At 37.3% G+C, this 12,399-nt stretch overlaps 2 protein-coding genes across 3 annotated transcripts; one reads left to right on the top strand and one right to left on the bottom strand.

The window, feature by feature from the left end:
- Positions 1-5: 5 nt before the first annotated feature.
- Positions 6-11,979, bottom strand: LOC110844941 (cAMP-dependent protein kinase catalytic subunit). The gene is made up of 8 exons (XM_022091279.2): positions 11,073-11,979; positions 1,932-2,103; positions 1,754-1,863; positions 1,525-1,678; positions 1,332-1,423; positions 1,078-1,259; positions 894-971; positions 6-826 (listed from the first exon to the last, which is right to left on the bottom strand). The coding sequence occupies exons 1-8, from the start codon at positions 11,356-11,358 to the stop codon at positions 707-709; spliced, it is 1,194 nt and encodes a 397-aa protein (XP_021946971.1). The 5' UTR covers positions 11,359-11,979; the 3' UTR covers positions 6-706.
- Positions 6,875-8,345, top strand: LOC110844942. 2 transcript variants are annotated; one of them, XM_035848644.1, is made up of 5 exons: positions 6,875-7,062; positions 7,246-7,288; positions 7,356-7,469; positions 7,549-7,575; positions 7,657-8,345. In XM_035848644.1, the coding sequence occupies exons 1-5, from the start codon at positions 7,027-7,029 to the stop codon at positions 7,821-7,823; spliced, it is 387 nt and encodes a 128-aa protein (XP_035704537.1). In that variant the 5' UTR covers positions 6,875-7,026; the 3' UTR covers positions 7,824-8,345. The 2 variants fall into 2 exon arrangements, with proteins under 2 accessions (XP_035704537.1, XP_035704536.1); XM_035848643.1 differs by having other exon boundaries at positions 6,896-7,062; positions 7,246-7,291.
- Positions 11,980-12,399: the final 420 nt, after the last annotated feature.

The raw sequence follows: 12,399 nt of genomic DNA, 5'->3' as shown, positions 1-12,399 counted from the left end.
AGAAATCACAGTTTTTTACGATTTTTATTACGTTACTTATTTTCTAGTGGACAAGAGGGATAAATTACACTAAAAACAACAATAAGTCTCTCTGAATTTTATGACTATTTATAATCTTAAACGGGAACAATAATCTAAAAATTTATTTAATCCTTGAAACTATCTAAATATGTAAATTGGAGAAGTTTAATCATAAATATTTAACTATTTATATTTCTTAAAAATTATTTTACGACCTCAAATTAGGTACAAGTCTTGTTGTTTTTTATTCATCATGAAAAAAGCCAGCTTGAATTAATTAATTGCAGATTTTAACACATTTTTATTTACAACAGTACAAAACACTTTGCTTTTCACTTTGTTAAGTTAAAAACAAATTCTTAAACCGATTATGCCCGTAAATCTCGCAGTATTCAGTAATAATTGGCAGAAATTTTACCAATTTTTTGTATGTAACGACATTCGCATCAATAATATTTTTGGACCAGTGAGATCTTTGATAAAATAAAAATTTCGTCGACGCCTTCAGAAAAATGAATGCGATATTTAAATATTCTTTAAAACGATACATCGATTCATGTGACACACATGAATATACACATGAATGTGTATATGTAGATAAGTACTTATCAACTTCATGGAATGGGAGCGATGCAACAATGCCATGCTTTCATCGCAATAATAGTTTCTCCACTTCCGAGTAGAATCAAAAATCTGCAAAAATTCTCTGTTGTTGCGACGAGACGGGGTGCACACTCCATGAATCGGGATACTTGCAGAAATTTCCGGTATCACCGGGAAAAAAGACGCTTGGAATGATGGGTGGCTAGACAAGAAATCATCAAATTATTATGCGAATTTTTTTTTGCAAAATATTTGCAACTTTCACATACCACCAATAATCTCTGGTATACTTGATCCCAGTCGAATTGCAGGAAGATTTTGTGACTCTTTATCTCGTCAGCGCCGCTCTAAATGCGAAATTGATTAGATATTAATTTTTGCAAAATTTAAACAAATTTTTGCAAAATGTAAACTAATTTTTGCCAAATTTTTAATATTCAGTAATCTACCCACCTTTGAACCCAGTCTAACTTCTTGCCGGACGAGCAACTTTTTCACAAAGTTTTTGCACACGGGATCCACTTCTTTCGGAAACTTGACGACACCACATAAAATCTTGTCGTACGTGGCTTGTCGATCTCTCCCTTTACCACGGAAGGGCGAATTTCCCGTAAGCATTTCGTACATGAGGACACCTATACAAATTCATAAAAATTGCAATAATTTATTTATTGCAAGTTGCAATAAACCCTAATAAAAATTATTACCTAACGCCCACCAGTCCACCGACTTGGTGTAACTCGTCCCCTCGATAATTTCTGGGGCTAAATATTCCGGCGTGCCGCAAACACTCCTTGTTCTACAATTTCATATATAAAATTTGTAAAAATACTGGTGATAAAATTTTTAAAATCAAAATTTTTAAAATTTTAAAATTCAATGAAATCAAAATTCTCGCACCGTTCCTCAAACTGTTTGGCAAACCCGAAATCCGTAATTTTTAAGTGGCCGTCTTGATCCAAGAGAAGGTTTTCAGGCTTCAAGTCTCTATGTGCGATGTCATTCGCGTGCATAAAATCCAATGCGCATACAATCTCGGCGGCGTAGAAAGCACCTAAAAATCAAAGAAATATTTTTTTTAAATCTAAATTTCTAATTTTTTTTTAGGAAACTTAAAAAAGTTACATACAAGTTTCCGGCGAGAACTGTCCCGCTTTGTGAAGATACGAATACAATTCCCCTCCTGCTGCGAATTCCATGAGGAAGTAAACATTATACGTGTCCTTCCCGTACCATTTTCTGTCCCAAAAACATAAATTATAATTTTTTTTTCAAAATTTTAATTTCCTCCAAAATTCCCCACTTACAAGTCCACAATGAAGGGATGTCCCCTCACGGCGAGGAGCATGTCCCTCTCATTTCTCACATGGTCGGTCTGCTTGGCGTGCAAGATGTCGAAAAATGAGAGCACTTTGAGGGCGTAATATTCCCCAGTTTCCACGTCATGGGACAACACCACTTTTCCGAAGGATCCAACCCCTGTAGACAAACGAACAAAAAAAATGTAATTTTTCCTCAGAAATTTTGACGCATTATTTTTTCATGACTCATTTTATGACTCGTCGTCTCCTCCCAAAAAATGTCATTTTTCCCCCAGAAATCTTGACGCATAATTTTTTATGACTCATTTCCTCTCCTCCCCTTTTAACACACTAAACCATATCCTCATGTCCACGTCAATCCTTATTTATTTGGAACAGGGAAACGGATTTTTTTCCCCTCTTCCCCTGTGTGTCATGTCATGTGTGACTAGTTTTTTGGCTTGGTAAGTCGTCATACTTACCACCACGACTGATTTTCGCACACATAACTTTCGCAAGATTTATTTATGAGCATTAAATTTAACCTACTTGGCCAAGGAGACAAGCCGACTGCGATTCCTCTCTGAAGAGTTACAAAAAATCTAAATGGATTCGCATCATTCAAAATCAGAGAACATTTTCCTAATTGGATTTCGACCCCGGTTTCGGCTCGGCGTTATCGTCATAAAGTTGGTAATTGGAATATGATATGTACCCCTCGCAGGCGGAAACCTGCTACCTTTTCGTCTACTCCGCGGCTTATTAATAAATAACAAGATCTTTTTTTGCGTTATGGGACCTTAATTTCCTGTGAGCAGACGAGTGTCGCAATTTTTTTTAGTTGTGGCGAAAAATTGGATATGCAAAATAATAAATTGGGCGTAATGTACTTTCTGAGAAAAAAATGAGCGTTTGGGTATCATTCACTCACCAGACCACGATTTTAATATGACTCAAGGATAAAAATTTTGAAATATGATGGAAACCATACGATAACATGGGCTCAAATTCAGGGTAAAAAGCTAACACTACAAACAGTGGCCGCGGAAGCTGTGGGGACATTAACATTGCAGGATGGGGGAGGGAGGGGTTTATATAAGATGGGGAGATGATGCGGACATCGAATAACCGTGGGGACACTGTCCCCCTGTCCACACCCTTCCGCGGCCACTGACTACAAACACACGCCAGTCATCTCTGCCTCCCTCTGGGCACGGGGTAAATATTATTATTTTCGCTTTCACCAACTTTCACCATGTTTTTTATGTAACTAATTTGCATATGGTAATGACTGTGGCAAACTTCTTCTGCCATGTCATGCATGTTTATGTTCGCCAACGTTCCCTGTTCTGTTTGCTAATTAATCGTGAAACATGACGTGAAGGTTACCAACCTCGGAACGTTTAGCAGCAAGCAGAGTCTAAATCCAAAATAATTTTGTTATTGTTAAACTTTGAGCTAAACTGCATATGGAGTTTCGATAAAGCAATGCGTGAGAACGACGCTGACAATGTGCCAATTTCCGGACCAAGCTTTATTTTCGAGAGAACACAGACAAGATTTCCCATTTAGCGGAGAATCGAATTTTATATTTTTTCCGCATCATTCCCGTACTTTTTTTGCATTTTGATGAGAATTAAACAAACAGTTTTGTTCCCAGAGCAGAGCGTTTTTTGGAGAAACAGCCCACGAATTGAAATAATAAATATATCAAAAGTCTGTAAAAATAAGGATTTTTTTTCTCCCCAATCTAAATTCGCAAACCTGATATTTTCTCGTTTTCCACCACCTTGTGCAATGACAAGGTTCACGATCACGGAATAGCACTCGTAAATAAAACGACAAATTTTAAGGAAATTGTGTAAAATAAAATGTTTCTCGTACATAAATCAGGGTCACACCATATGTACACGAAGCATTAAAACCTAGCCAAAAATCTCAACTAACCACCATTTTATTTTATCCGTCAAGAATAAGTAAGATATCACAAAATTGGCACAATTCCATCTTATCATTCGCATTAAGCATTGCACTAAATTGCAACTAACTGAAGTGATCAAATCTTAATAAATCGGTGGAGACATCGCCCCACAGTATTTAATTTTAGGCTGTTTCTTGGTTTAGCTACATAGATAATTGTGAGTTGACAAGACATCGGTGTGATTTTCATTTTCACGGCAGTGGCCGCAGAAGTGTGGGGACAATGTCCCGACGGTTGTTCGATGTCCGCATCATCTTCCCATCTTATATAAACCCGTCCCTCCCCTATCCTACAATGTTAATGTCCCCAGATGTCCCCCACGGCTTCCGCGGCCACTGTTTTCACGAGTCTTATAAATTGAAATAAATTCTACGAAGTGTCGATTCCATTAGATCATCATCACCCACCTCCTCCACCTCCTCCCAGGCTGTCTGGTACGAATTTCCAATAATTTCAATCCTAATATCTAATGTATAATCCCGATTTTACTAATTTTTTCCAATCTAGTCCAACTTTCATGGCCAAACGTGTCAAAAAACATGATTTATCCACTTTTTCCTTAATTATCTGGCTGCCACCAGCCCCGATTTTAAACCTTCCTGAAACCAAAACTGCTTCCGTTAAAATCTGTATATTTCATCTCCTCAAAAATATCACTAGTCTCATTTACTCCGCAAAATGAGGTCACATTTCACGCTTGACAGTATATTTATGCAGCTAAAAAACCCAAAATTAACCAAGATTTTCGCGATAAGATGAACCAGACCTTGTTCGAATTATGTATAGCATAAAAAAATATATGATGCAAATCTAACGTTGATGATCGACTGACTGACATGCATCCATCATCTCGCTTGACTTTCTTCTCACACCAGTGGCCGCGGAAGTGTGGGGACAATGTCCCCACGGGTATTCGATGTCCCCATCTTATACAAACCCCTCCCTCCCCCATCCTACAATGGCAATGTCCCCCGATGTCCCCACACCTTCAGCGGCCACTGCCTCACAAATGGATATTCGCTCGGAAGAAAATGACTGACGTGAGAATGTCGTCTAATTGTGCAGAAGCAATTTGCACTTGTATTTTATGCAAACAAAAATCCTGTTTCAATGTCATGTCCCCCATTAAACAGAAATCTCCCAGTGATTTTTTCGACAGATTTTTCCACTTTTCGACACAAACCTACCGCCGAGGAGTTGGGAAAATACAGGCTTTTTTATTGTTTTTTTTAATGTTTTTGTTTATTGTTCAAAACCATTAGTATTTTGTAACAAGGTCTCCGTCCGTCCGCTTTAGTATTTCCGCCCAGTAATAAACCTTGAAAAATAAAGTGGGCAAGGAGTAAGTAATCCAACCCATTTTTTCGAGACAATGCTGTCAATACTGACTGAGGATAAGTTAGGAAGGAATCGATTATCCATGTGCACATTTTTACAGACGAGGGACACATCCACACTTTTCTTTCTCCTTGGCTGTGACATTGTGGAAAAATAGATACCTAAATTCCTACATTTTTAGGAAATACTTTCTTCTTCCAAGGAGAGACAGTGGCCGCGGAAGGAAGTGTGTGGACAGAGGGACAATGTCCCCACGGTTGTTCGATGTCCCCATCTTATATAACCCCCTCCCTCCGCCATCCTACAATGTTAATGTCCCCTGATGTCCCCACAGCTTTCGCGGCCACTGCAACCAGATGCATGCATATGTCTTCCATCAAATTACAATTATCTCGTATGGAATCATCTCGAGGCTGGAATCATCCAAGATCGGAACAACAACTATTCCGTGTACTTAGCACAAATTGGAATTTATTACTTGTTGCTGGTGTATGTATGTAGAATGAAAATGCGATGTAGAAAGTAGAGTAGAGAATTTAAACGTTATTTTTAGCCTAGTGCGATTACTAAATAAATAGGATTTGATCCCTCCTTCTCCATATTAAGTGAGAGGTGCAATGTATCCACAAACTTGTCTCGGGTCGGGTCAGATTTTTTAATATGATGAACACAAAAATCGTAGATATACATAAACCAAGCTCTTTTTCTCAGTCAGTTGTTGCAAAGGTGACATTTAACTTCAACTTAATCTTCGTAGTTGCATAAAGTAACAAAAAATTATGAATGTGTGGGGGGCTTGTGTATATTTACGTATCGCGTGTGTGTGTATGTACATATTGCATTTCAGTATTTGTGGCAGGTGGGCTTAGGATAATCAGTGGCCGCGGAAGGGTGCGGACAGAGGGACAATGTCCTCACGGTTGTTCGATGTCCCCATCATCTGCCCATCTTTTATAAGCCCCTCCCTCCCCCATTCTACAATGTTAATGTCCCCACGGCTTCCGCGGCCACTGTTAAGATTAGATAATTTCTTCTCCCGTGTTGAAAGCGTAACGATTTGTTTAACCATTTTGTTTGATATTGATGGGAAATTCTAAAACGTGGTGGTGGGTGTGGTTTTATGGTTATTTATCTTTTTTAGCAATACTAATATGAGCCTGATTTGGCCACAAATATCTCTCGAAATCATCCGGATCTCCAGACCATTCTAGAGAAGACTTGCTTCTTTCTTTAGACCGGAAACATGACGTGAACTCAATATTATCTTTACACCTGTATTGATAAGTTATGCATATATGTAACAGGAGCATTTCTTCTACTACGTCACAACACCAAACCTTTTTTAGTTGTGCTTCTTTCATAATTTTTCCCAGCATTATGAATGCATTTGATTCGTACAAGGATACTTTCAAGTTTTTAGAAAGAAAATGTAGGCCCATTTCAATTTTGAGGTCAGTTTCCTTTTTGTAGTTTTATTTTAGCTCGTTAAATTATGCATGAAAAAATGTGACCACTCTCAGCATGAAATTAGCTTCTTGGAAAAAGGGTTGTTCCAAATTTAAACTAAAATATCCATCCACTATTTGTCTACGTACTTACTTAAGTATGCATAAGTACAGATATAAATAAGCGTGTATAAATAAAAATTGACACCATTGTACAAATGCAGCGTTTCAAATATTTAATGCATTCGCAGCACAAGAAATTTAGCATTCTTGTGCCGTCATTCGAGTGGTAAAGTGTAGAGCTTGGGACAATTTGCTGGAGGAAATCAAGTCAATCATGGTTTGCCATCATAACAGGCCACAGGAAATTTGGGTAAGAATGTATTTATGCATATGAGAATGAATGAACTTCTTATCATCTGTAATTTGCATCTGAAACGGCTTCACGATTATAAGTAAATTTACAAAACTACGATTTATTAGTTCAGTTTCATATCAGTCTGTTACTTGCAACTGAACTAGCTGTGTTAATATTTTTTAAAAATACTTGAAATAGCCACAGGAACAACCTCCAGTTCCAAGAATGAATTCGCTAAAAAGTAGTAAGTAATTTAAAATAGCTTTGTATAAAATTAAAGATCTAATTTTATTTTATTAATCCTTAAGTTGAAATGCAGAGGACTTACTACAAGGCCAAACTCAATTTCTTAATGGCTGAACAGGATTTAGCTCTTGAGATGAATTACTACCATAACTTCCAAGATCACGGGAGAAAAGAAGGTAAGTGCAGCTAAATTTGTTTTACATTTGCAGCTTTAATTTATTTGCATATAATTTATATAACTAATTATTTTGATAGAAAAACAGATAAAGATGGAGTGGGAAGGTATTTAGTCATATTAAAACCATAATGCCTGAAATAAATTCACACCTTTATTAATTTTCTTGTGTTTTTATACATTTAAAGTTATCCGTGCTGTTAGACAAGTTGGGATCGATTCCCTCGAATCTCTCATGAAGTGCCATCTGCAAATTTTATTAAACGCATTGGGACAGCGTATAGTCGAGAGGGTGGACACGATGGTGGAGAAGGCGTATAAGGATTATTTTAACATGAAAGGAGTTGCGATGTAATGTCCCAAATTATTATTACCCTTTTCACAATAGGTAAAATTATAATTATAACCAGCATGCACCGCACGACCAGAAATTGTGGTCCAGAATTACATAAGGATATATTATTACACTAGTTATTAAGTAAGAATAAGGTAAGGTGAAAAATTTGGATGTGAGTTTTAGAAAGTTGAAAATGATAGAAAAGAAAGGCAAATTAAATAATTGCTGTTGGTGGTATCTTAGGTTGTTTATAATTGCTTAAATTATGACAGAAATAAATTAGAAGGAAAATAAAGAAAATTATATAAGTGATAATTATATAATTATTATTATTGAAATCTTGTAGAATTGATTTAAATAATTGGTTGATAATGTACCCTGTTTTTGTACCTTTGGAAAAGTTGCAGATTTTTATAAATTTAAGAGAAACAAGATATATATTGGTAGATATATTGGCAAATTGTTATATGTATATGTTGGTGTCAAGTATTATTATTACTATCTGCATTAGGCCAAATAAAAATGAGATTTGAAATTGGACATACAATTTGTGATTTTGTATATATTGATTGATAAGGTGTTATAGAGTTTAACGTGACAAATTGGAAACTTTCAGATCCATGTATATATGTACGCATGAAGTTTGCATTTTTTTTCTCTATATGACATGACTTACTATTTACTATCCGTACTAATCTCTTCAAACGGTTACACGACTTCCGCACACACACACGATCCGATTTATTTTTTACGAGTGACGAACGTAACCCAGTTAATTTTTGAAAGTTACTTGGCCAAGCCGACCAACTATTACTCTTCTTCTTGTATAAAAATCTGCACTATTAGCATAATATTCGCACACACACATAAATACGTACACGCTTAACAGATGGATTGCTAATCTGGACCACGACTTTACACGTGTTTAACCCAACTTTTTTTTACAAAATCTTTTAAAAATCTTTCACAAAAAAGAACGATATGATGGAAATGAGGGTGTAAATAAAAACGAAATGTATAAACTCGTCATAAAATAAGATTTAATGTTCCACTGACTCCACTTGAACCGGAGATCGAGAGTGAAAACGGGCCTTGTTCGTCATCGTCACGATGAAGCATTGCTTTATTACGTAAGATAAGTTAGCAGATAAGTGGCCGCGGAAGGGTGGGGACAGAGGGACAATATCCCCACGGTTATTCGATGTCAGCATCATCTTTTATAAACCCCTCCCTCCCCATCGCCTACAATGTCCCGAGATGTCCCCACAGCTTCCGCGGTCACTGGTCATAGGAGGAGATGAAGATGGAAATGAAATTGATTTTTGTCCCCTCGGACGGATGTATATTCTTCCAGACGATGAGAAATCTGCGCTCCCATGAGTCACGAATTTCCACCCTTCTTTCTACACGGACTGCTGAAAATCTTGTTGTTTTTGGCAAAACAATGTCTGTGTCTGTGTCTGAGCAATAATGAAATAATATTAAAGATAATTAAACAGTGTGATTTGTTCTGGTCTGGATCTGTCCGTCAATTCTGTCCCTGTGTCGTCATTCGTGGCCTAAATCTGTTCCAAGTCGACGTATGAGCAATGAGCCCAACTTAATTCCAATTTGTTCCCGTCGAAAGTTAAACAGCGGAGGAACAACCGTTCATTTCACGGTATTGATGACTAATTTGACTGATTTGTAGAGATATGACGACCTATCTGGAAACTTCGATAAGCCCGAGACACATGGAAGATTCAATTTCTATACAGATTTATTGGCTCGACTCTTCGATAGATACTTTGACCTAGTACGCAAAATTTCAGATAAGCATGTAGTTATCGAGATGAGATGACGGATAAACGGATGTACAGACATGATGGTTCCGTAAGCCCTGGTTCGGCCTAAAAAACGTCTTTATTCATTTCATTTGTCTATTGAGTGATGAAACCTATATTTTTCTAAGAAGAGTGAAAGTGAGTAATGCAACAGAACAAAGTACTTCACATAATAACAGGCAAAATTTGCATAATAAAATGAAAATGAACTAGGTAACATAAACACAGACTCGCAATTTCTTTAAATAAATAAATAAGCTTTTCAGAGTAAAGATGTACACACACATTTATAAATTTCTGGGTTACGAGATGATAAATCGACTCTTTTCTTATGTACAGTTTATATTTCTGACTCAGTTTTGTATCTACTGACCAGACCGGTTTCATAAAAATAGGGGAAAAATACCCTAAAATTACCCCCGGAATGAATCACCCCCCTTCATTTTTTGTGTTACGCGTCCTCTTTATTTACACTTTTTCCTCTGTACATTCATATTTTTACGACATTTCCGAAAATGCAAAACGTGCCCTCATCATATCGCCAGGAAAGCAATGCACTCGTAAAACTGAGTAAAAAAAGTAGTCTGTTACATGACCAACTAACCAACGTAAATATACACAATTAGATACATACATATTTATCTTTCGTTAGTTAGGTAAGCAAAAAACCAGACTGGATTTTTATTATGAAGCGTGCCCTTTTCGTAATTTGGTTTACTATTTGTATACCGTGGCCTTAATTTTATGGAGAGATCTCTAAACTAAAATTAGACCAGCTAACTAACACGAGACGGATTTCTTATCTTCTCAATCTGTGCACTTTATCCAAGTAAAACAATGGGATGTAACTATGTATAAATACATATACGTCTCATGATGATAAGGTATTAACACGCGATATCGAAACTTTGGTCGGGATTTGGCACCTCTTCTCACTTTCGCAATCACACCACGACTTGGGCCAATGTTTCCTTATGTGTTCCATCCATGCTGTTCTTTCTCTTCTAGAATCATAAATTAATTCAATTTCGTGACAAGAAGAAAGACGACTCAGGAAAAGAAAATGTTGAGACAAAGAACACAGTTCAGTGTTAATTTGGCAAGTGTGGAATTGTCACAGGCAGAATTCGCCACTGAATTCTGGGTTGTGACCGGATTGACTCCTGGGATATAAAATCCTTGAGATGATAATTACACAATGCAAGGCTTGTCTCAAATTTGGACGGAGCAGTGTGCTTTTGCAGTAATGAGGGGAAGATATGACGAAAATAATTTAATTTAATGCGAATGTGTCTCGGAGGAGGAGGTAGCGACGATAAGATGAAAATTTAGATAAGCAGAAACTTTTGTTTAACGCGAATCTGTCTCCTATTTATGAGGAGGAGGTAGCGACGGATAAGATGAAAATTTCGATAAGAAGAAACATCTCGAACGTTTGACTTACCGATGGTATCGATAATTTCCAAGTCTTCTACCAACATGTTGGTGAAGCGTCCCATGTCCACGGACGTTTGGGTGGAGTGGGGGTGACGATGCTGGAGGTGGTGGTGGTGGTCATCGTCATCGGAGTCGTGGTCATGGTCCGCGTCATGAGGGACGACGAGTTCTTCTTCGTCGTCGTCGACATCTTCGGAGGAGATGTGATCAGGTTCAGAGGAGGATGAGAGGGAGGAAGATGGGACTAATTTCCGCTTCTCGGGTTCCACTTGTTTCTTTGAAGAGGGACGCATTTTCGTGCTGGAATTTTATTTTTTGGTAGTTCAAGAATTATGAGGACATGGTTTCCAGGTGAGATTGGTAAACTTTCACAGTTTCAAGGTGCACAAAATTTGAAATTTTTATTTTATAAGATGATTCCTGTGAGATTTCCTCGTTGTCTCACGTTGGTCGTAGATGTATGTAAATGATCACTGCGTGTGTGTGTGCTTTGGCTGCTTGTGATGATACCGTGCCCAGAACACTACTGAGCCAAAAAGTCTCATCGTCCCGACTCTTTTTACTACGGGCGAGTCTCAAATTCCCGACTCAGGATCAGCCAGACTTTTCCGTACGTACGTATGGACAGTATAGCGATACAAACTAACAGCTCTTTACTCAAAATCTCATCTCGTCTCAAGTTGCTGGCTTGATAGATGCTGCACCGGTGGGATTTCAAGTAGTTTCAACGTTCTACGTGTTCAGAATTGTACTGCATTTCTAAATTCTAGAAACTTTGTTTAAAGAATATTTTTGAAAATAAGGATGTGTCAAATTATGTCAGAAATCTTGGGTTTTTTAAAACATCGGGCTTTCCATTGATAACTACTCCACCAAAAACCAAGTGTTTAATTTGTTATAAAATAAAAATTGCATGCAAAAAATTTGTGAAAAAATTGCATGCAAAAAATTTGTGAAAAAATTGCATTCAAAAAATTGTATCCAAAAAAATTGCGACAAAATTGCATCCTGCAAATACCTAATGCTGCACAACCTAGTCTTTTATTACGTCGTGACTTACCCGACATATTTGGTTTAATTTTATGTTTTAACACCAAAACAGGTTAATGCGAGGTTGACAATTAATGATGCGATCTTCATTGCCGTCTCTCTCTCTCTCTCTCTTTCCTACTGCGACAAATTATTGATCCAAATCCAAAAAGCCATAAAATGTGCAACAAAACCAAAACACAATTGCGTTTGCGTTGTTCTCGTCTTGTTCTAATTGTTCTGAAGACGGATGAATTGTTCTCTGCTTGAGGACGGAGGAGTAATCCGTCTGAATTATTTCCTTG

This window comes from Folsomia candida, unplaced genomic scaffold, assembly GCF_002217175.1.
Source record: "Folsomia candida strain VU population unplaced genomic scaffold, ASM221717v1 Fcan01_Sc002, whole genome shotgun sequence".
Lineage (NCBI taxonomy): Eukaryota > Metazoa > Arthropoda > Collembola > Entomobryomorpha > Isotomidae > Folsomia > Folsomia candida.
Note: the sequence above shows the minus strand (reverse complement) of the source record. Positions and strands in the feature narration are given on the sequence as shown.

Excerpts from the sequence above, each read along its gene's own strand:
- LOC110844942 (XM_035848643.1), top strand. The coding sequence starts at position 7,027 with ATGGTTTGCCATCATAACAGGCCACAGGAAATTTGG. Across the intron at positions 7,063-7,245 it reads ACAGGCCACAGGAAATTTGG|CCACAGGAACAACCTCCAGT; the intron begins GTAAGAATGTAT and ends TACTTGAAATAG. Across the intron at positions 7,292-7,355 it reads AATGAATTCGCTAAAAAGTA|TTGAAATGCAGAGGACTTAC; the intron begins GTAAGTAATTTA and ends TTAATCCTTAAG.
- LOC110844941 (XM_022091279.2), bottom strand. The coding sequence starts at position 11,358 with ATGCGTCCCTCTTCAAAGAAACAAGTGGAACCCGAGAAGCGGAAATTA. Across the intron at positions 1,864-1,931 it reads CATCCCTTCATTGTGGACTT|AAAATGGTACGGGAAGGACA; the intron begins GTAAGTGGGGAA and ends TTTTTGGGACAG. Across the intron at positions 1,260-1,331 it reads GGTGGACTGGTGGGCGTTAG|GTGTCCTCATGTACGAAATG; the intron begins GTAATAATTTTT and ends GAATTTGTATAG.